The following is a 24,347-nucleotide window of genomic DNA, read 5'->3' as shown; positions in this document are numbered from 1 at the left end:
GAAGCATGAACTATCACTGACACAGGCAACCAGAAATAGCACCAATAAATAGCCACCCAAGAACCAAACAGAGGCAGGAAAGGTTAACCCCTCCATGACCAGGCCAGGGAAAGAGAAGCAAGAAGCAAACCCCGACCTGGATATTGTCCATGGGAGACTAGAAGCTGCAGTATTTTGATCGCCTCTGCCACACATAGGCGATGACCGGATTGCCTGTGTGTAGCAGAAATTCTCACTTGCTATGAGTGCCGTCCACGGGGTGGCGCTCATAGCAATTTGGCAATGACAACCGTAGAGGTCTGCTGCAGACCTCTGGTTGTCATGCCGACCCATCGGTGACCCGCAATCATGTAACAGAGTCACCAATGATTGGGATTAGCGACACACTTCCTGTAAGCACGAGTTAAATGCTGTTGTTAGAGATTGACAGCAGCATTTACCTAGTTAACAGCCATGTGTGGATTGCGATTCCACCCGAGGCTGTTGCAGACACATGTAAGCTGTATAGATCAGCTGTCATGTGCCTGGAAAGGTGCAGGCTATTACGCCACATGTCAGTTAAACGGAGTTTGGCAGCCAGATTTGCTATGTAATCTGAGAGCAGCATGATGTTGGGGCAGAAAGCCCGATTCAAGCGATGTGTCACATACTGGGCTGCTTGTTGTAGATTCTAGAAAATCGGCAGGAGATTATCAGTAGATGACTAGTTATTTTGTGCTATGCAGTCCTCTTGCTCTGTGTAGCTCCACCTCCAATTTACAGTGTGCACAAAAGCTGCCAATCAGTGGTGTGGGCGGAGCTATACAGGGCTCAGCATTCAGAGAACTGCTAGACCTGCAAAAGAGAAAACATGGATTATATCAAAATGACAGCAAGCAGCTCACTAAGTGATACATGAGTGGAATCAGGGTTTCTCTCCCTACATCATGCTGCACTAAGGTTAAAGAGCCAAAACCTAGCGACAGATTCCCTTTAACATGTTAAATAAATCAAAATTGAGATGATAACAAATGTATTTCTTATTTATAAAAGAGCGAAATACTAATTTTGATAATTGTATGTTTTATCCCCCTCTGTCTAGGACTGTGTATTAGTAATCACAGATGTTCTGCACATACACTGGTTTTGGGTCAGGACTTTGCTGCTATCATCATTGGGACCAACGGTGCGTAGAACTCAATGTATCAGTGCAAACTCTTCTTATTGAAATTATGTAGACTATGACAATTCCCACTACTTTATATACTGCAAAATTCTACAATAATTTGTGTGGGAATCTCTGCCAACTTTTCACTGAGTGCGGAGCGCAGACAGGCCCCACTCTTGAGATAGATATGGCTGACATTGATTGATATGAGGATAAATGAACAAGATGGGAAAACATTTCCAAATGTATTATCAATAGTCATATTACTACAAGCTCGTTAGTGGTCATATAGATTGGAAGTGTAGACACCAGCCCGGATCCCAAACACTTGTAGTTTTATTATGTCATTAAAGTGATTCTCAACAACTTTAAGACATGTGATTAACAGATCCAGATGTGGTGCCAATAGTTTTTACGGCTGCAAGCATTCCATAACCCCCACCCCCACGGATTTGTTTGAACCCTCTTATGTTGACTGCAGCCTTGGCATTTTATGTGAACAGAAAGGAATGTTTCTTCCTGTTCAGACAGAGTATCAAGATTTTCAGCAATACCCAGTGTACATAAGTGTGCTATTCAGCTATGTACATTTGGGATGAGCGTATCGAACATGCACCGATTTTCCTGAAATTAGTAGTTTCATGTAAATTAGAACATTTTGAGATTCAATTTGTGGTTTGCAAAAAAAAATAAAAAATTGCCTGAAACCAGTCTAAGCTTTTTATGGTCAGTAGGGTCCCATCTCTCTCATCTGTAGTGTTACGGATCTGCAACTAAGGACTAGGTTAGAAGGGGGAAAAGCTGACACTCAACTATGACTAGGCTGAAACCCTACGATGGATTGGGCTACCCATTCCTTCTGAATAGACCCTCCGACGTTTCCTAGGCTAAACTCAAATGAAGAACTACGGGTAGAAGGGAAGGATGTCCCTGAACAATCTAGGGGCTGGGAACAAAAACAGGTGACCTCCTAGAAGGAAAATAGAGGAAGCTGCGGAAACGAATGGAAAACCAAAAACTAAACTGGCAGAACTAGAGATCCCAGAACTGCACAATATAATACACAAAAAGCTAACAAGGCACCAAGCCAGAACACCAGCGGATTAACACTGCTGTCCAGCAAGGACTGGGAGGCAGGTGCTGGGTAGTAAAGGGTGATACAATCACCTGACCTAAGACAACCCAGCACCAGGGGAAAAAGACCAGCAGCCAGAAAACCACAACAAGATGTTGGATGGTCAAAACGAAAAAGATTCTAACATGTAGTGTGTAAGTTCTTATGTTTAGCGAAGTCCTCTCTCTCCTGTAGAGTGTAAGTTCTTATGGTCAGTGGCATCATCTCTCTCAGTATCTCTCTCCTGCAATGTGTAAGTTCTTGTGGTTAGTGAGGGCCTCTCTCGCACTCTCTCCTGTAGAGTGTAAGCTCTTATGGTTAGCTGAGTTGTCTCTCTCTCACTATCCTGTAGAGTGTAGGTTTTTATGGTTAGTGGAGTCCTCTCTCTCTCTCCTGCAGAGTGTATCTCTTATGGTCAGCGGGGTCCTCTCTCTCTCTCTCCTGTAGAGTGTAAGCTCTTATGGTCAGCGGTGTCCTCTCTCTCCTGTAGAGTGTAAGTTCTTATGGTCAGTGGGGTCCTCTCTCTCCTGTAGAGTGTAAGCTCTTATGATCAGCAGGGTCCTCTCTCTCCTGTAGAGCGTAAGCTCTTATGGTCAGCGGGGTCCTCTCTCTCAGTCTCTCTCTCCTGTAGAGTGTAAGCTCTTATGGTTAGCTGAGTTGTCTCTCTCTCACTATCCTGTAGAGTGTAGGTTTTTATGGTTAGTGGAGTCCACTCTCTCTCTCCTGCAGAGTGTATCTCTTATGGTCAGCGGGGTCCTCTCTCTCTCTCTCCTGTAGAGTGTAAGCTCTTATGGTCAGCAGGGTCCTCTCTCTCCTGTAGAATATAAGCTCTTCTGGTCAGCGGGGTCCTCTCTCTCCTGTAGAGTGTGAGCTCTTATGGTCAGTGGGGTCCTCTCTATCCTGTAGAGTGTAAGTTCTTATGATCAGTGGGGTCCTCTCTCTCCTGTAGAGTGTAAGGTCTTATGGTCAGTGGGGTCCTCTCTCCTGTAGAGTGTAAGGTCTTATGGTCAGTGGGGTCCTCTCTCTCTCTCTCTCCTGTAGAGTGTAAGCGCTTACAGTCAGTGGGGTCCTCTCTCTCTCCTGTAGAGTGTAAGCTCTTATGGTCAGTGGGGTCCTCTCTCTCCTGTAGACTGTAAGCTCTTATGGTCAGTGGGGTCCTCTCTCTCCTGTAGAGTGTAAGCTCTTATGGTCAGCGGGGTTCCTCTCTCTCCTGTAGAGTGTAAGCTCTTATGGTCAGTGGGGTCCTCTCTCTCCTGTAGAGTGTAAGCTCTTATGGTCAGCGGGGTCCTCTCTCTCCTGTAGAGTGTAAGCTCTTATGGTCAGTGAGGTCCTCTCTCCTGTAGAGTGTAAGCTCTTATGGTCAGCAGGATCCTCTCTGTCTCCTGTAGAGTGTAAGCTCTTATGGTCAGTGGGGTCCTCTCTCTCCTGTAGAGTGTAAGCTCTTATGGTCAGTGGGGTCCTCTCTCCTGTAGAGTGTAAGCTCTTATGGTCAGCAGGATCCTCTCTGTCTCCTGTAGAGTGTAAGCTCTTATGGTCAGCAGGGTCCTCTCTCTCCTGTAGAGTGTAAGCTCTTATGGTCAGCGGGATCCTCTCTCTCCTGTAGAGTGTAAGCTCTTATGGTCAGTGGGGTCCTCTCTCTCCTGTAGAGTGTAAGCTCTTATGGTCAGTGGGGTCCTCTCTTTCCTGTAGAGTGTAAGCTCTTATGGTCAGTGGGGTCCTCTCTCTCCTGTAGAGTGTAAGCTTTTATGGTCAGTGGGGTCTTCTCTCTCCTGTAGAGTGTAAGCTCTTATGGTCAGCGGGATCCTCTCTCTCCTGTAGAGTGTAAGCTCTTATGGTCAGTGGGGTCCTCTCTCTCCTGTAGAGTGTAAGCTCTTATGGTCAGTGGGGTCCTCTCTCTCCTGTAGAGTGAGAGCTCTTATGGTCAGTGGGGTCCTCTCTCTCCTGTAGAGTGTAAGCTCTTATGGTCAGTGGGGTCCTCTCTCTCCTGTAGAGTGTGAGCTCTTATGGTCAGTGGGGTCCTCTCTCTCCTGTAGAGTGTAAGCTCTTATGGTCAGTGGGGTCCTCTCTGTCCTGTAGAGTGTAAGCTCTTATGGTCAGCGGGCTCCTCTCTCTCCTGTAGACTGTAAGCTCTTATGGTCAGCGGGGTCCTCTCTCTCCTGTAGAGTATAAGCTCTTATGGTCAGCGGAGTCCTCTCTCTCTCCTGTAGAATGTAAGGTCTTATGGTCAGCGGGGTCCTCTCTCTCCTGTAGAGTGTAAGCTCTTATGGTCAGCAGGGTCCTCTCTCTCCTGTAGAATATAAGCTCTTATGGTCAGCGGGGTCCTCTCTCTCCTGTAGAGTGTGAGCTCTTATGGTCATTGGGGTCCTCTCTATCCTGTAGAGTGTAAGTTCTTATGATCAGTGGGGTCCTCTCTCTCCTGTAGAGTGTAAGCTCTTATGGTCAGCGGTGTCCTCTCTCTCCTGTACAGTGTAAGCTCTTATGGTCAGTGGGGTCCTCTCTCTCTCCTGTAGAGTGTAAGCAATTATGGTCAGTGGGGTCCTCTCTCTCCTGTAGAGTGTAAGCTCTTATGGTCAGTGGGGTCCTCTCTCTCCTGTAGAGTGTAAGCTCTTATGGTCAGTGGGGTCCTCTCTCTCTCCTGTAGAGTGTAAGCTCTTATGGTCAGTGGGGTCCTCTCTCTCCTGTAGAGTGTAAGCTCTTATGGTCAGTGGGGTCCTCTCTCTCCTGTAGAGTGTGAGCTCTTATGGTCAGTGGGGTCCTCTCTCTCCTGTAGAGTGTAAGCTCTTATGGTCAGTGGGGTCCTCTCTGTCCTGTAGAGTGTAAGCTCTTATGGTCAGCGGGGTCCTCTCTCTCCTGTAGACTGTAAGCTCTTATGGTCAGCGGGGTCCTCTCTCTCCTGTAGAGTATAAGCTCTTATGGTCAGCGGGGTCCTCTCTCTCTCCTGTAGAGTGTAAGGTCTTATGGTCAGTAGGGTCCTCTCTCTCCTGTAGAGTGTAAGCTCTTATGGTCAGCGGGGTCCTCTCTCTCCTGTAGACTGTAAGCTCTTATGGTCAGCGGGGTCCTCTCTCTCCTGTAGAGTGTAAGCTCTTATGGTCAGCGGTGTCCTCTCTCCTGTAGAGTGTAAACTCTTATGGTCAGTGGGGTCCTCTCTCTCTCCTGTAGAGTGTAAGCTCTTATGGTCAGCGGGGTTCTCTCTCTCCTGTAGAGTGTAAGCTCTTATGGTCAGCGGGGTCCTCTCTCCTGTAGAGTGTAAGCTCTTATGCTCAGTGGGGTCCTCTCTCTCTCCTGTAGAGTGTAAGGTCTTATGGTCCTCGGGGTCCTCTCTCTCCTGTAGAGTGTAAGCTCTTATGGTCAGCGGGGTCCTCTCTCTCCTGTAGAGTGTAAGGTCTTATGGTCAGTGGGGTCCTCTCTCCTGTAGAGTGTAAGGTCTTATGGTCAGTGGGGTCCTCTCTCTCTCTCTCTCCTGTAGAGTGTAAGCGCTTACAGTCAGTGGGGTCCTCTCTCTCTCCTGTAGAGTGTAAGCTCTTATGGTCAGTGGGGTCCTCTCTCTCCTGTAGACTGTAAGCTCTTATGGTCAGTGGGGTCCTCTCTCTCCTGTAGAGTGTAAGCTCTTATGGTCAGCGGGGTTCCTCTCTCTCCTGTAGAGTGTAAGCTCTTATGGTCAGTGGGGTCCTCTCTCTCCTGTAGAGTGTAAGCTCTTATGGTCAGCGGGGTCCTCTCTCTCCTGTAGAGTGTAAGCTCTTATGGTCAGTGAGGTCCTCTCTCCTGTAGAGTGTAAGCTCTTATGGTCAGCAGGATCCTCTCTGTCTCCTGTAGAGTGTAAGCTCTTATGGTCAGTGGGGTCCTCTCTCTCCTGTAGAGTGTAAGCTCTTATGGTCAGTGGGGTCCTCTCTCCTGTAGAGTGTAAGCTCTTATGGTCAGCAGGATCCTCTCTGTCTCCTGTAGAGTGTAAGCTCTTATGGTCAGTGGGGTCCTCTCTCTCCTGTAGAGTGTAAGCTCTTATGGTCAGTGGGGTCCTCTCTCCTGTAGAGTGTAAGCTCTTATGGTCAGCAGGATCCTCTCTGTCTCCTGTAGAGTGTAAGCTCTTATGGTCAGCGGGGTCCTCTCTCTCCTGTAGAGTGTAAGCTCTTATGGTCAGCGGGATCCTCTCTCTCCTGTAGAGTGTAAGCTCTTATGGTCAGTGGGGTCCTCTCTCTCCTGTAGAGTGTAAGCTCTTATGGTCAGTGGGGTCCTCTCTTTCCTGTAGAGTGTAAGCTCTTATGGTCAGTGGGGTCCTCTCTCTCCTGTAGAGTGTAAGCTTTTATGGTCAGTGGGGTCTTCTCTCTCCTGTAGAGTGTAAGCTCTTATGGTCAGCGGGATCCTCTCTCTCCTGTAGAGTGTAAGCTCTTATGGTCAGTGGGGTCCTCTCTCTCCTGTAGAGTGTAAGCTCTTATGGTCAGTGGGGTCGTCTCTCTCCTGTAGAGTGTAAGCTCTTATGGTCAGTGGGGTCCTCTCTCTCCTGTAGAATGTAAGCTCTTATGGTCAGTGGGGTCCTCTCTCTCTCCTGTAGAGTGTAAGCGCTTACGGTCAGCGGTGTCCTCTCTTTCTCCCCTGTAAAGTGTAAGCTCTTGAGGTCTCTTTCTTTCTCCTCTCACACATGTGTATTTTCCAAACATTTACAAGCTTTCCAGTACTGAAATTCACATAAAATGTATTAACCAGAAATCAAATGTAGCAACATCTGCAAATTAATATTTCAAAAGATCCGCTCATCTCTACCATACACTCTTCACTTTCGGCAGCCACCAGAGCTGATAACAATCTGACCCCCAGCACCGCCACCGATCTAACATTGATGGCTTATCCTAAGGTTAGACCATCAACTCAAAGTAGTGGAAAACCCATTTAAAGCCTTTGTAACAGATTGTACGACCTCACTGGTTAATGGTATCCTCACGTCAACCTCACTCTGTGTACTTGAAGTTTAATTGTGTTTACATCTTCCGGGAACAAGAAAAAACTAGATTCCGAAGTAACTCATTGCTCATTCCCTGTACATTATATTCCCAAATAGGAGAGAGTTCTACGAGAACTTCCAGGCAAAAGTTTGACATGTTCTTTGTTTACAGAAGAGGGGTCAAAAAAGGGAAGAAATGAGAGAAACAAATGGCGCTTCAAGAAAAACGTTCTCATGCAACAAGAGTAAACTCTGTCCAGACTCAGGAGCTGCGCTCTGCATTCAGCTGTTCCTCCACATGTCCGCTAAAGAAGAAAGTGATTCTTCTTTCTGTTAAAGGAGTATTCCACTGACTAACTGTGCAGTATTTCGTTTGCATGCCATAAGTGTGCAGTCTGAGTGCAAAATCTAATTAAAAGGGTTTTTCTGTTGTGGTTTCACAGACAATATTTTTTGGGGAAAAATGCAATTTTTTTTACATGACATTTTTGTTCTTGGGGATTTTTTTCCTGCATTTATTTTTATTTTTGCCACAATGCTGAGTCCAGATGTGAAATATTTAAAGCGTAATTGTCGTTTTAATTTTAATAGTACACGTAAAAATAAGGAACGTTGTAATAAATCTTATCATAGAAATCGGCTTCTTTCTCCCCCCAGGACTGATCAGTCATTCTCAAAACTCTCACTTCATGGGTAAAATATGTATTCAGTGAAGACAGATTTTTTACTTTACTGAAATAGGAAATGATACTAACTACTGGTAAACCTTTATGTATGTATGTAGAGGGGAGGAGGGAGGAGCTAGAGGTAAAGCTCCTCCTCCACCTTTAGCACCTCCCCTCTACGTAGAATCTTATGAGCACCAATTGTCCTCTGTTATCTCAGTAATGGGAAAATCTGTCATCCCTGAAGTGAGAATTTTTGAGAATGAACAATTAGTCCAGGAGTTAATATAATTCTTTTTTTTTTTATGTATCCGTTCGCAAAAGAAAGATATGTTCAGTTCACCTGATGAAAAAAAACGTTGAACTCTCAAGATGAGAGTGGACACTGAATTGCGGTTGAAAGGATAATAGAGTGCATGTGAGAAAAATGGTAACCTTGTCAAGCACTCAATGACATTTTCCAAGTAAAAAAGACCTCCATTGATCCATTGGTTGACAGCTATCCACGGTACATGGAAGCCTCTAGTCCTGCTCTTAAGTAGCAAGCAATGCTCTGTGTTCTGTTTGATGAATCCTGTCATAAATCACACTCTGTGAGTATCTCCAGGCTCTTTATTCACATCATGTCTCAACCTCCATTACATGAATTCTGAGTACAACAACATCCAACAAGTTCCAAACAAAGAATATAGAACACACATAAAAGTAGTGAGACCCCTAGAGGCCACATGAACATATAACATATTGCTACATCCTTTCTCTTTTAACTAGAGGAACAATAAAAGATACTAAACTAATGTATACTATGACAAAGTTAGAAATTAACCTAGTACGTCCAGTTAGATATAATCTTTGAGGTGCGCCGGCTTTTTGCTAATTCTGCCAGCTCTGGTAATATAAGATGTGTCACTTTCTACATCTGGTACATCTGGTAGTTCTTCTGATATTGTCTGTCTCTGGCCAGAGTCCTCACCCTGATGGTCAGCTGTCACTGTTGGTGCCTGACTTGTACTTGCTGCCTCGTTGTCTTGGGTGTCTGGATACTGTTCAAAAGGCCATGAATCATCTCTTTCTTGCGTTTTCCTCAAATATCTTCGATTCCTCCTTAGTCTTCTTCCGTCGTCTGTTAGAATTTCGTAAGACCGAGGTCCCAGTTTCTGGACAACCTTTGCCTTTTGCCAGTGTTTGTCAAATGTGGTGCTTGGCTGCAGCCGAATGTTGTCATTTCTCTGGAGCTCAGGCAGATCCTTTGCAGATTTATTGTAATAGAAAGCTTGCCTAGCTTGATTCTTCTGTAATTTAGCTTCGATGTTTCCCAGCAGCTTTGGCTCTAACAGAGGACACGCAGTTGGTACTAGTGTCTTTGTACGCCTACTCATGAGCCTCTGTGCCGGACTGCTGTCTAGGCCTTGGGTGGGTGTGTTTCTATGATCCAGTATAGACAGATATACATCAGCACCCGCCTGGTTTGCTTTCTGCATGAGTCTTTTGGCCGTTTTTACTGCTGACTCTGCTTTCCCATTACTCTGAGGATATCTTGGAGAAGACGTCTGGTGTTCAAATTCCCATTTCTTACTGAAAGTTTTGAATTCTTCCGACGTAAACTGTGCCGCATTGTCAGAGAAAACGATATCTGGAATGCCATACCTGGCAAAATGGGCCTTGAGTTTTTTAATCACTGTTCTCGCCCTTGTGTCCTGCACCAAATCAACCTCCCAGAAGTTAGAGAAATAGTCCACTGTAATCAGGTATTCTTTGTCATTCCATGTGAACAAGTCTGTTCCTATTTTTGACCAAGGCCTATGTGGAATTTCATGAGGTTGCAATGTCTCCTTTGGTTGCTTATCATTGCAGGATGCACATATTTCACATTGTGCTATGTAATTTTTTATGTGGTCATTCATTCCTGGCCAATAAACTGATTCTCGTGCACGACGTAGGCATCCTTCCATGCCTAAGTGAGAAGAGTGCAATGTCTTCAATATGCCTCTTTTGAGAACTTCAGGTATAACAGCCCTGTCTCCTTTAAAGATGATTCCTTGCTGCACTGACAATTCATCTCGTATGTGGAAAAATGGTGAGACTTCCCTCGGAGCATGCTGCTTGTATTTTGGCCAGCCCTGCAAGATGACAGTCTTTAAACTCTGGAGACTTTTATCCTTCTCTGTAAAAGTCTGGATTTGCTTGACCTTTTCTTTTGACACTGCAAAGTAGTTACACATATTGATGGTTTCAATGTCTTCCTCCTCATCATTTGTGATAGGAAGGTAAGCTCTGCTTAGCGTATCTGCAATCAGTAAGTCTCTTCCTGGACAGTACCCGATGTCAACATCATATTCCTGAAGTCGCAACAGCATGCGCTGTAGTCTCTTTGGGGCATTTAGTAATGGTTTCTTTGTAATGCTCTCCAATGGTTTGTGATCCGACTGCACTGTTACCCGTCGACCGTAGGTGTACTGGTGAAACTTCTCCATCCCAAATACCACAGCCAGTAGTTCCTTCTCAATCTGCGCATATCCCTGCTCTGTTGTTGTAAGGGCTCTGCTTGCAAATGTAATTGGCTGTTTGTTCTGCATTAATGTGGCTCCAAGGCCTTTTTCCGAAGCATCACATTGTACCACCACTTCTCGATCTGGATCGAAATACTTTAGGGTTGCTGTATCTGCAATGGCATTCTTTACTGCTCGGAAAGCAGTCTCCTGGCTTTCTGTCCATTCCCAGCACACATCTTTGTGGGTTAGCTGTCTCAGTGGCTCACACATGTCTGACAGATGTCTGCAAAATTTTGAGAGATAATTCACCATGCCCAAAAATCGTTGTACTCCAGAAACATCAGTAGGGGTAGGCAAATCTTGTATTGCTCTCACCTTTTCAGGATCCACTTTGACCCCAGTTGAAGTCAGTCGATGACCAATATAGGCCACTTCTGTCATTTTCAATTTGAATTTGTCCAAATTCAGCTTTATGTTTTTTTCTCTGCATCTGTCCAAAAATTGTATCATCTTCTGATCGTGATCCTTGATTGCAGATTCCATATTTTCACCTTCTCCCACTACTAGGATATCATCCGCTATTGTCTTCACTCCAGTAAGTCCTTCCAAAGCCTGCATCAATTTCTGCTGGAATATCTCTGGAGCAGGTTTTAGTCCCATGGGCATTTTCAGCCATTTAAAGCGTCCAAATGGTGAAGAAAATGTTGTCAATAAACTTGAATCTTCAGTCAGGGCCACATGCCAGAATCCATTTTTTACATCACATACAGAAAATATTTTAGCCTTTGATAAATCTGGTAGAACATCATCTAATGTTGGCATTGGGTAATGATTTCGTTTCAGCGCCTTGTTGAGTGGCTTAGGATCAATACATATTCTTAACTTGCCCGATGGTTTCTGCACTATGACCAAACTGCTGATCCAATCTGTGCTCTTATGGACTGGTGCTATCGTGCCTCTTCTCTGTAGATCTTGCAGTTCTACTTTCAGCGGTTGCATTAAAGCTACAGGCACTCTTCTTGTAGGTAATCTGGTGGGCTGCACTGTGTTGTCAATTTCTAGCCTATATTTACCTTCAAAGCATCCATCACCTTCAAATACATCAGCATACTCTGCTTTTATTTTCTGCATGTCCAAGTTGTGCTCTGCATTTAGTTTTGGATTTTGTATATCCTGGGCAACTTCAACAGACATAATGTTCTGAGACTGTACTTTTATTAAGTCCATTGCCTGAACTGCTTTTACTCCCAGTAATGGTACATGGTTACCACCCCGTAACACGGTAAATTCAACTCTATAACTCTTTCTGTTACATGGGTTTCGTATTTTTAGCTTACATGTCCCCATTGGTTTCAGAACACTTTTGTTGTACATCACCAGTACCTTGTCAGTTGGCTCAATAGAAACCTGTTTGTTTAGCAGATCAAATGAAATTACATTGCAGCTTGCTCCACAATCCAGCTGAAATCTAATGGGCTTCTCATCCAACAAGAATGTTGCATAAAGCTGCTTGGCATCCTTCACTATTGACTGCCCGACTACATTGACTTTCTCTGTTGTAGACTGCACTTGTAGCCATGTAATGTCCTCTGCACTGTCAGTGTCTGGTGTCACAGTGTGGAGCTGTCTGTACTGTTTGCCTCTTCCTTACCTGCAGACAGCAGAGGAATGATTCTTCTTGCCACATGACCTGCAGGTTTCCCCATATGCTGGACACTTGGTTTTGTCTCTCTCATGTCTTTTCCCACAATACTTGCAGTGGACAGTGTTTATAGGGTAGTCTGGTCCTGTCTTTCCTTTCATAGATACTGCATGTACCTTGTCATCATCATTCTCACTGGTGCCTGCCATCATCTTCAGGCTGTGCTTTGTGAGCTCAGCAGCCCTGCAGATTTGCATATATTTCTCTAAAGTCATGCCTTCCTCTCTCAGTAATCTTTCTTTGAGATGACTGTCCTTTATGCCACACACCATTCTGTCCTTGATTAGACTGTCCCTGATCTCTCCAAAGCCACATGTTTCTGCAAGTCTCCTCAGCTCTGTCAGATATCTGTCCACATTTTCACCATCCTCCTGATGTCTTGTGAAAAACTTATATCTTTCCACTGTCTCATTCTTCTTTGGGTCACAGTGTTTATCAAATGCCTGCACAATGTCTGCTAGGAGGAGGTTGTCTGTGTCTGGGAGCAAGGTGTGGGCTAATTCTCTGCCATTTTCCCCAATTAGGTAATAAAACAGCTTTAGGCCATGTTCACACAGTGCGTTTTTTACTGCGGAACCGCAGCGGTTTTGCCGCTGCGGTTCCGCAGCTGTTTTCCATGCAGGGTACATAACAATGTAACCCTATGGAAAACAGTCACTGCTGTGCACATGATCCGGAATTTCGTTTAAAAAGCCGCGCAGAATAGCTGCGGCAAAAAAGAAGGAGCATGTCACTTCTTTTTCCTGAACCGCAGCGGTTCTGCACCCATAGACCTCCATTGTGAGGTCAAAACCGCAGTAAAACCCGCAGATCAAAAATATATCTGCGGGTTTTACTGCGATTTGATGTGCAGAACCGCTGCAGCAGGAAGTGCGGGGGAGCGGGCGGAAGTGCGTAGGCGGAGTGTGGCTGCCCACCCGTGCTCCGATCCCGCCCCCCGTGCTCCGATGCCCCCCCCCCGTGCTCCGATGCCCCCCCCCAGTGCTCCGATGCCCCCCCCGTGCCCTAATCTCCCCCCCTTATACTTACCCGGCGTCCCGGTGTCCGTCCGGCCGTCTTCTCCCTGGGCGCCGCCATCTTGCAAAATGGCGGGCGCATGCGCAGTGCGCCCGCCGAATCTGCCGGCCGGCAGATTCGCTCCAAAGTGCATTTTGATCACTGAGATATAACCTATCTCAGTGATCAAAATAAAAAAATAGTAAATGACACCCCCCCCCACTTTGTCACCCCCATTGGTAGGGACAATAAAAAAATTAAGAATTTTTTTTTTTTTTTTCACTAAGGTTAGAATAGGGGTAGGGGTAGGGTTAGGGTTAGGGGTAGGGTTAGGGGTAGGGTTAGGGTTAGGGTTAGGGTTAGAAAACTGCATAAAAAAAAGGATCAAAAAACGCATCAAAAAACGCATCATAAAAGGACAAAAAAGGACAAAAAAAAGGACCTGCGTTTTCTGCCAAGAGCTGCAGTTTTTTAAAAAAACAGTCCTGAAAAAAAAAGGATGGAAATCCTGAACGTGTGAACATACCCTTACTTTCCGTTTGTCATCAGTGGGGCCCACAGTCAGATCTACATACAGTGTAAACTCTTCCTTCCAATGTCTCCACGTCTGGGACAGATTACATGAAGTGACATCCAGTCTCTGAGGGGGCTTCAGACCAGTCTCCGTTTTTCTGTACTGTCAGGGAATCTGTACTTACAGTTGCAGTGATCTGTGCAGTTCCAGCCTCATATAAGCCCTAAGAATTTGCAGGTTCTGTGCCCGGCTGCCACCATGTTCTGTTTGATGAATCCTGTCATAAATCACACTCTGTGAGTATCTCCAGGCTCTTTATTCACATCATGTCTCAACCTCCATTATATGAATTCCGAGTACAACAACATCCAACAAGTTCCAAACAAAGAATATAGAACACACATAAAAGTAGTGAGACCCCTAGAGGCCACATGAACATATAACATATTGCTACACTCTGTGAGCTCAATACGTCAGCAGAAGCTACACAAATCTCTGATTGGCTACAATGCATCTGCCTGGAGATTAGGCCGTTACTCACAGAGCATTGCCTACATGGGATAGCGCTCTATCTACTGAGAGCAGGACCAGCCATGTCTACTGTCAGACTCTTTCGATAATCTATTCTCTTCGTTTTGTGTCTCCATAGATTTACGGCATGGTGCTGTCATCTTTTCTTTACTTCTCCCTACCAAGAGGAAACATTTGGGAGAGAAGAGGAGAATATAACTTAAATGGAGGCTTACAATCAACACCAGCCACCCCCCTGATACAGCTGATGCCCTACCAGTCCGCACAATGACCATGTAAAAGAACGCTGACTTGTGAGACCAAATTTAGGGGTCATCAGCCACAGCCATAATATACATTTAGCATGGTGGAAATGTCATTGTGGAAGACGTAACAAAGTGGATTTCTTCATTGTATCTGTAGGCGATGCTGTGTGTACCAGTAGCATAATCATCATCAATTGAGCACATTTTTTTTGCAACCATATGGCCACGTTACGTCACGCCAATCCGGCCGGTACTCCAATTTGCCCAGTGAGCCGGCAGTACATGTCGCACTGGGTAGGCCCCAAATTGTAAGTGGGCATGGGGCCACCTAATACATAGCTACACCACTGGTTTACAGATAACCCAGTTTAGAGGGAACAAGGGTCACATACTAATGGTGAAGAACGGAGTCGTCAGCAGAAAATGACTGTTCAAACCAAGCAAAGGCATTTGATGGCTAAAAAGAAGACTGCACCTTCCCACATACATGGCCTCATCTCTCTTCGCCTTCCTCTGCCTTGATTGACAGCCGTCTTTACATGAACCAGAAGAGGGTGAATATAGATCGAAAGCAAGTAACATAGTAACATAGTTAGTAAGGCCGAAAAAAGACATTTGTCCATCCAGTTCAGCCTATATTCCATCATAATAAATCCCCAGATCTACGTCCTTCTACAGAACCTAATAATTGTATGATACAATATTGTTCTGCTCCAGGAAGATATCCAGGCCTCTCTTGAACCCCTCGACTGAGTTCGCCATCACCACCTCCTCAGGCAAGCAATTCCAGATTCTCACTGCCCTAACAGTAAAGAATCCTCTTCTAAGTTGGTGGAAAAACCTTCTCTCCTCCAGACGCAAAGAATGCCCCCTTGTGCCCATCACCTTCCTTGGTATAAACAGATCCTCAGCGAGATATTTGTATTGTCCCCTTATATACTTATACATGGTTATTAGATCGCCCCTCAGTCGTCTTTTTTCTAGACTAAATAATCCTAATTTCGCTAATCTATCTGGGTATTGTAGTTCTCCCATCCCCTTTATTAATTTTGTTGCCCTCCTTTGTACTCTCTCTAGTTCCATTATATCCTTCCTGAGCACCGGTGCCCAAAACTGGACACAGTACTCCATGTGCGGTCTAACTAGGGATTTGTACAGAGGCAGTATAATGCTCTCATCATGTGTATGCAGACCTCTTTTAATGCACCCCATGATCCTGTTTGCCTTGGCAGCTGCTGCCTGGCACTGGCTGCTCCAGGTAAGTTTATCATTAACTAGGATCCCCAAGTCCTTCTCCCTGTCAGATTTACCCAGTGGTTTCCCATTCAGTGTGTAATGGTGATATTGATTCCTTCTTCCCATGTGTATAACCTTACATTTATCATTGTTAAACCTCATCTGCCACCTTTCAGCCCAAGTTTCCAACTTATCCAGATCCATCTGTAGCAGAATACTATCTTCTCTTGTATTAACTGCTTTACATAGTTTTGTATCATCTGCAAATATCGATATTTTACTGTGTAAACCTTCTACCAGATCATTAATGAATATGTTGAAGAGAACAGGTCCCAATACTGACCCCTGCGGTACCCCACTGGTCACAGCGACCCAGTTAGAGACTATACCATTTATAACCACCCTCTGCTTTCTATCACTAAGCCAGTTACTAACCCATTTACACACATGTTCCCCCAGACCAAGCATTCTCATTTTGTGTACCAACCTCTTGTGCGGCACGGTATCAAATGCTTTGGAAAAATCGAGATATACCATGTCCAATGACTCACCGTGGTCCAGCCTATAGCTTACCTCTTCATAAAAACTGATTAGATTGGTTTGACAGGAGCGATTTCTCATAAACCCATGCTGATATGGAGTTAAACAGTTATTCTCATTGAGATAATCCAGAATAACATCCCTCAGAAACCCTTCAAATATTTTACCAACAATAGAGGTTAGACTTACTGGCCTATAATTTCCAGGTTCACTTTTAGAGCCCTTTTTGAATATTGGCACCACATTTGCTATGCGCCAATCCTGCGGAACAGACCCTGTCACTATAGAGTAAGTGGGAAGGGAAAATGAACCAGAGGGCACCGACCACCTGTGCTTGGTTTGAACAGTCATTTTCCGCTAATAGATGTCTTTTCAAAGGGACTGGCCAAGAAACAGATTTAAATAAATCTAGATATCGAGTAACAAGACACGTTTCAATTTGCAAATTTGTGGAAGGTTGAGAAAATTCTCTTTCTAAATAAATCAATCTTTTTTTAAGATGGCACTCTGCTTCATTTGGTATTAATAATAACTGATCTATGAATTATGGGGTACTCAGATGTTGTCAAGCTCTGTATGTAAGGCCCCCTTATTGAATGACCGCCACAGCCTATCGTCAGGCTCATCGGCACATGTCATCTATAATCCAATCTTGTATATATTTTTACACCGGCAGAGCGCTTCTTCCTTTCTCTGTATGTCACCGTATGATGAAAGGATATGCTCAGGTTCAGTGCAATAGCCAAGCTAGCTCCAAAATGTTGTACATTTTATCGTTTTCACACCAGTTTGAATCAACTCCACCAAAATAGGTGGACCGGGGCAGAGGCAGGATGGGGTGTAGCCACTCCCACTTGTCAAATTAATAAAAAATGCTGGCATTTTTTTAATGCCAGAAATGCTACTGCAATCTCTGACTAATGGAGAATTTTTGGAGTAGGGCACAGAGGTGCAGATCACTCAGAAGAGGCAGCAAATCCATTTACATCGTACTCCAGCGTAGAATGAAAGTAGGCCACTAAGCATCAAACAGCATGGGAGCTGCTAGACGGCCATGATACAGGGTTGGGGAGCTACTATAAAGGCCATCATTCAGTTTGGGGACTACAGTGAGGGCCATGATACAGTGGGGACTAACGTGGAGCCATTTTACAGCGTAGGGGCATGATACAGTGTGGGGTCTACTGTGGGCTATCATACAGTGTGCATGGCATTGCAATGTGTATAAGAGAGCTGTGGGAACATCATACTGTGTAGAGGGGAGCTGTGGGGATCCCAAATTGTGTAGCGAGGAGTTGTGGTGACATCATACTATGCCTAGGGGAGTTTTGAGGACATAATACTGTGTATGGGGGAGCAGTGGGCCCATCATACTGTGTATTGGAGAGCTGTGGGGACATCATACTGTGTATAGGGGAGCTGTGGGGGCATAATATTATGTATAGGGGCGCTGTGGGCCCGTTATGCTGTTTATATAGAGCGGTGTGGGCATTATACTATTTAGAGGGAAACATGTGAGTTATATGGATTGCCCCCAAGGGCTGTGGGGTACTCGGTACCGGGCCCTTCTGTAGTCAATGGGGATGTCACAGCGGCTGACCCGGTCCGTGGCCCTCGGGAGGTCCGTTGATGAAATGGGGGGAAGGTCTTTAAAGGGATAATGTTCGTGACGCCACCTGTGGTATTCGGTCAGGGTGACCGACGCTGCTTAGGGGTCCGCTGGGGTGATGTTATGGCAGCTAGATGGTATGCCTTCCCACAGGTGAAGTATGTCCCCAGGGCTTCCCAGAGTGTAGATGATGGATGGTGCAAGGCGCAGTGAATAACGAGGACACAGGGGTGCAGTCTCTTTACCTTTTACTGAAGGCTTCAGCATCCACAGTCCAGGATAGGGACCACAGGGTAGGCAGAGTCCTGCCGGTCTGAAGGAAAATCCAGAGTCCCCTTTGTCCAGGAGGAATTCAATAGCCTTCCCCTTGCGCACAGTAATGTAGTAGGTCCCTACTTGCATAAGCTACCATAAGGTCCTCACTGTTGTTACTCCTCTCTGTCCCCCAGATGGTACGGATAGGACAAAACCCGTATGACTAATGGCCTGAGGCTTGTTTATAGGGACCCTAGAGACGCCCCGACCCCCACAAGTTGCCACTGTGTCTTCTTAGGTATAAATGTCGGACAGCCAACTTGGAATTAACTGTCCTGCCAGTCTCTGAAGTAACGGCATAGAGCTCTTTATTCCCTCGGTATTCTGGTCACCGAATCTGCGCTTCAGCTGGAGGCAGCCTGCTTCTAGCTGGTCTCCCACTGATGTTTCACTCCTGTTGCTATGACTTCATTTCTCACTCACTACAGCACAATTCCTTTCTTGTCCTTTCTTAGGATGCTGCCGCATGGGTTGCAGGCGCAGCTCCGTGTCCTTCTTCCTCCTCAGACTTCAATGTGGATCTGACTGGAGATCACCCCAGCAAGCTCGACCGGGAGACCTTTCCTCGTCGGTCCCCAGCCAGGAACTCTCCTCAGACTTCCCGTTCTGATACTGACTGACTTCCTCACCAACCCCCCCGTTTTACCCTAATGTGAGGAGTGGCCTAATAGATAGAACCCTTAGCTCCCCCTGGTGGACTGGCGTGTGGAGTGTGTGTGTGGCTGTGATACCTGAACAGAAGATCTCCTTCATTGCCTTTAGACGTAACATCACCCCCCCTGGTAGAAGAATAACATTACTGCAACGAACCAGGACTCTGGGGCGCTGCATATACTGTGTAAATAGGAGAATGTGAGACATCAAACAGTGTACTGGAGAGCTGTGGGGACATCATACTGTGTATAGGGGAGCTGTGGAGACATCATACTGTGTATAGGGGAGATGTGGGGACATCATACTGTGTAAAGGGGAGCTGTGGGGACATCATACTGTGTAAAGGGGAGCTGTGGGGACATCATACTGTGTAAAGGGGAGCTGTGCGGACATCATACTGTGTATAGGGGAGCTGTGTGGGCATAATATTATTTATGGGGGAGCTGTGGGTCCATTATGCTGTGTATATAGAGCTGTGTGGGAATTATAGTATTTAGAGGGGAGCATGTGAGATATACTGTGTAGAGAGGAGAATGTGAGACATCATACTGTGTAGAGAGGAGCTGTGTGCCCATCATATTGTATACAGGAGAGCTGTGGGGACATCATACTGTTTATAGGGGGCTGTGAGGACATCATACTATGTATATGGGAGCTGCGGAGACATCATACTGTGCCTAGGGGAGCTGTGGGGACATCATACTGTGCATAGGGGAGCTGTGTGGGTATAATATTATATATGGGGGAGCTGCAGGTCCATTATGCTGTGTATATATAGAGCTGTGTGGGCATTATACTATTTAGAGGGGAGCATGTGAGATATACTGTAGAGAGGAGAATGAGACATCATACTGTGTAGAGAGGAGCTGTGTGCCCGTCATCATATTGTATATAGGGGAGTTGTAGGGACATCATACTGTTTATAGGGGAGCTGTGAGGACATCATACTATGTATATGGGAGCTGCGGAGACATCATAATGTGTAGAGAGGAGCTGTCGTCGACATCATACTGTGTTTAGCCGAGCTCTGGGGTGACATCACACTGTGAAGAGGGGAGCTGTGTGGACATCATACTGTGTATAAGGGAGTTTTGGGGACATCATACTGTATCATACTGTATATAGAGGAGCTGTGGGGACAAAAAACTTTATAGAGGAGATCTGTGGGCCTAACATACTATTTATAGGGTATGTGGGCATTATACTGTGTATAGGGGAGCTATGGAGACATAATACTGTGTACAGGGGTGCATTAGATTGTGTATATGGGTGCTGTTTAGTAGTGGGCATTATTATGTGGGGCTGTAAGAGGAGCACTGTTTTTATGCCAAAAAAGAGGTGGAGTAATACTGAAACATATTGTAACTACAGCTCAGCATTGGGGTATCAGTAGGATAAGGAGTTCGTGCAGGTTGGGAAGAGATGGAGATGGTGCTGGAAACATGAGAAGTCAAATATGTCTTTGTTGTAAACTCTGCAGATGAGTCCTGGATGGAAAAGTTGTCATGTAGGTCTGGGCCAAATGGCAAAACCAGAACAAATGAATGACCCAAACCAGAAAGAACGTCAGCTGTAAGTCCTATATCTAACTGCACTGTAATCAGTTGTATGTTCTGCAGCTGTGGTATCTACCACTATATGGTCACCGTGTGGTGGTAATATCAGTGTTGATTTTTGTATACTGCAGTATTTATTTTCAGTAAAAGCATGGTAATTGACTGAGGTTCTCCTATACACACTTTTAGGGTGCACCACCGTACTTGTACACATGGGTCCCTGTTTAGGGCCAACTCATATATTTAATCCCCCCCAGCTGAACCCCTAATGACACCTCTGGTGATTAGTTAATGAACAGTCCAGTTTTCCAGCTTAGGGATCAAATGAATGTCTTTGTTTTATACGTTTTCAGCAAATATCACTCTAAGTAGTTGTCTTATGTTTTTTCTGGGGTCACTACCTGTCACAAACATGTACTATTTGTGTTACACAGCAAGTTGTAAATGTGTATATTGTAATTCTAAAGCTTGCCTCATGTATGTACACACTTTTTAGTTTTACTTACACATTTTATTATGAAAGGGAATCTGTCACCAAGTTTTTGCCCCCAATATAAGAGCAGCTTAATATAGTGGCAGAGACCCCGTAGTGTGTAGTTTTTTATAAAATCATTGATTTACTATTAAACCTGTTGCTATATTGTCAAGCCACGCCTCCACCACTGATTGGCAGCTTTTTGCCTATGCACAGTGTACACAGAAAGCTGCCAATCAGTGGTGTGGGCGGGGTTATACAGGGCTCAGCATTCTGAGAACTGTTAGTTGTGCAGCAGATAAAACAGTTTTATTTTAATCAAAACTACAGCAAGCAGCCCAGTAAGTTATACATCGCAGGAATCAGAGTCTATGCCTCGACATCATGCTGCTCTCAGATGGGGGAGCAAAAACCTAGCAACAGATTTAAACCCAAAAATGTGTGTTCTGTGCTGTTTTCACCTACGTCAATGTATAACAAAACAAATTTCCACATTATACACATTTAATATTTTAACAGTATACAGTAAGTGTTGTTATCCTACACCTTACATGTTTAGAAAATGTGTGATGAGCCAGATAAAAATGTACTGAGTATGTGGAAATGAATAAAGGGGAGGTCAGCTGTCGCATTTGCCTTTAGTCCAACCCTTGACAATTTAATCATTAGAGAAAGTGAATAATTGTATTCTCTGCAGATAACCCATATATTTGGTCCTGAATCCAGCTCTTAAAAGGAATTTATCGTCAGAAAATGACATTTTTACTAACACCTCATTTATTATTTGCTGTTTTTTGTTTATATTTTTTTGCTCATCTTATTAAAAATATTGAAATATTTGTATTTTCACGCTGTCTACTTTATCTGTCACATTAGGCTGACACTACCTGATCTCTGCAGCTCAGTTGTCGGCTTTGCTGTATACCTTGGGACAGAACGAAAAGAGTCGTTTCATTACTGTCAGAAGGTGGGCAGGTCGGGGCTAGATAAAGCAGGCAGATAGAAATGTGGACAGGAAGAGATGAAACTATTTCAATTTACCATGTCACACACCCTGCTGTACATTCACTACAGGAAAGAAAGGCCGTACTGGGGGCCCACGGCACGTAAAGGGAGGCCGCCATGACGGGGTTACGTGGGACCTGGGGAGCTGGAGCAGTTAGAAGGGATACGGTGGTAAGGGGTTAACTGGGAACTTGAGGGGTGGCTTTAGGGGCATTTTTTGAAAATAAGGGGTGGAACTAGGGGACTGTGGGGAGGGGGCACATAAAAAGGGGCACGCTCCTCACGCAGGCATCCATTTTAGGTGCCTGCGTGACAAGTGAGGAATCTCTGTCACACTTACCAGAATGGACGTTGAAGCGATCCTCCAGCGTCTCCGGACGGCAGCCAGCTCCCAGGGGACAGATTGGCTGAATGCATCCGTTAACAGCCTTCTCCAGGGGACATCGGGAGCACCATCGCAGGCACCGCAGGACGGGCGCCGGCCGCGGAGGACTAGGCCTCCGGCGCGCCTAAGCCCGGACATCATCCCCAGGGCCCGGCGCCGAAATAGGAGCCCCTCTGCGGACCCTCCGGTAAGCAGCGCTGTTCCCTCCACCTCACAGCGCGGCGCCGGGAGGAATCCTCCAGTGCGGCGGGGCCTACAACGGGGGGTGGATCCTTCCTCCCCTCCTTCAGTGTCCGGGCGACGTGGGGCAGCAGGAGCAGGAGCCGGTACGGCGGCCGCCAGCATGCCCGCTGGCGCCGCTCAGCGTGGGAGGCAGCGACAGCCGAGGAGACGGGGGTCAGGTGCGGTGGCCCCTCAGCGCCGAGGATTATGCGGGCGGCAGTCGGCTGGCCCTGGCATCAGCGTGCGGCCTTCTGCAGTGCACAGCTCTGGAGTCTTCAACGCAGCAGCGCCCTCTGCTGGTGGTGGCCTGGATATTGCAAGTTCTGCGCCCTCTGCTGGTGTTGGCCGGGATTTTCCTGCAGCTGCGCCCTCTGCTGGTGATGGCCGGGATTTTCCTGGATCTGCGCCCTCTGCTGGTGATGGCCGGAACTTTCCTGGATCTGCGTCCTCTGCTGGTGGTGGCGGAAATTTTCCGGATTCCGGCAGGCGACATTCCGTCGCTTCGGTACGCAGTGCCGGGGATGTATCCGTGGCAAGGAGCCGCACATCTTCCATCGGGCGGCAGGATGCTGGCTCGGCCTTTTCCCTTTCCGCAGCACCAGGGCAGTCGACGGCATCACCGAGTCGCCAGGACACGGATACGGCCGCCAGGAGTTCGGCGGGCAACATCGCGGATCAAGCCGGTCGGGATGCAGGACACCTTCGGCTGGGAGCTGGATCTTCGGCTGCTGGGCTCACAGCACCCAGGCAGCTAGGTGAGAACATTTTCCCTATCTTTAATTTGCCAGGCATAGTTTCCCCTGAAGCTAGGAATAGTGACATTACTTCGGGAGTTGCTAGCGGGGGTATGGGTTTAATCCTTAGAGGTTTAGGGGAGCTAGCGGGCTTGTGGGGGTCCGGTCTTAGCAGGGGGTCTTTGCCGTCAGCTGCTTGGTTGGGAAATACGGGGTCGTTTGAGGGGTCTAGACAGTTGTCTGAAGTTACGGGTACATCCAGCAGTGCGGGTCCTGCGGCAGACACGGGGAGCTCATCAAGGGAGAAGGACGGAACAGCACCAGGGCCTGGGTCAGGAATTGATGCACCAGGTGAGGGAGCTTTGCAGGATAAGGAAAAGGAGGATGTACCGCAACTAGACGATGCGGCTAGGGGGGAGGTCTATGTCTGCTTCGAGGGCCCGTTAGGGGCACATTTAAAACAAGAGGTTAGGGAAAAAATCTGGAAAGGGGAGTACATAGAAATATTTTCTCTTTTACCCCTAGAGAGATTTAATTTGGATAGACCTAGAAGGGAGGACTCTAAAAAAGAAGATGAGGAGAAACGGAGATATAGGCTGATTCCCAGATCATTTTCAAATTGGCTGCAAGCTTTCGCTATTATGGCTAGCGTAATCGGGGAGAAGGCCCCGGAAAATTGCTCGGCATTATTTTGTTACTTAGATGCCATAGGGGAGGTTTACAGGACCTATGGGGGACAGGGTTGGTTACGCTATGACGAACAGTTTCGTCAGCGTAAGGCTTTTAGGCCAAGTATCAGGTGGGATCACAAGGACATAGCGTTGTGGATGAGAGTTATGGTCCCGTCCCGTTTAGGTCAGACTAGCCAGCCTTTTCACGGGGGCGCCGGGAGTTCAGGCCAGTCAGGACACTCGGCGGCTTTGCAGAAGGGACTGTGTTTCGCCTTCAATGATGGCATATGCAGATTCGGGAGCAAGTGTAAATATAGGCACGAGTGTTCAACCTGCGGGGGGGTGCATAGCGCTTCAAAATGTTTCAGGGGTAACAGGCAAAAAGTTGGAGATTCAGCTGACAAAAGGGGTGACTCCGGTGCAGTGGGTCGTGATGGAGGCCTTTCTAAGTAGATACCCTGATAGGTCAGCTGCAGTTTTATTGCGCGACGGTTTTAAGGAGGGTTTCAAAATCCCTTATGTTGAGCAGGATGTTAGTTTAAAAAGAAAAAATTTGAAATCGGCGTTACAATTCCCGGAGGTCGTGTCGGAGAAGTTGAATAAGGA

At 46.2% G+C, this 24,347-nt stretch overlaps 1 protein-coding gene across 2 annotated transcripts in view; it reads left to right on the top strand.

Annotated features, from left to right (window-relative positions):
- TSPAN32 (tetraspanin 32) overlaps nt 1-18,594 on the top strand; it is a 67,453-nt gene extending 48,859 nt beyond the window's left edge. Inside the window, exons 7-9 of one of the 2 annotated variants that reach the window (XM_069738552.1) lie at nt 1,082-1,165; nt 14,213-14,369; nt 18,495-18,594. In XM_069738552.1, the coding sequence (XP_069594653.1) occupies nt 1,082-1,165; nt 14,213-14,365 (237 nt within the window). In that variant the 3' untranslated portion in view covers nt 14,366-14,369; nt 18,495-18,594. Of the gene's footprint in view, nt 1-1,081; nt 1,166-14,212; nt 16,614-18,494 lie in introns of those variants that run through there. The other variant, XM_069738551.1, reaches the window with a different exon arrangement.
- Nucleotides 18,595-24,347: the final 5,753 nt, after the last annotated feature.

Source organism: Ranitomeya imitator, chromosome 9 (assembly GCF_032444005.1).
Source record: "Ranitomeya imitator isolate aRanImi1 chromosome 9, aRanImi1.pri, whole genome shotgun sequence".
Taxonomy (NCBI): Eukaryota; Metazoa; Chordata; class Amphibia; order Anura; family Dendrobatidae; genus Ranitomeya; species Ranitomeya imitator.
This window is presented reverse-complemented; position numbering and strand designations above follow the sequence as displayed.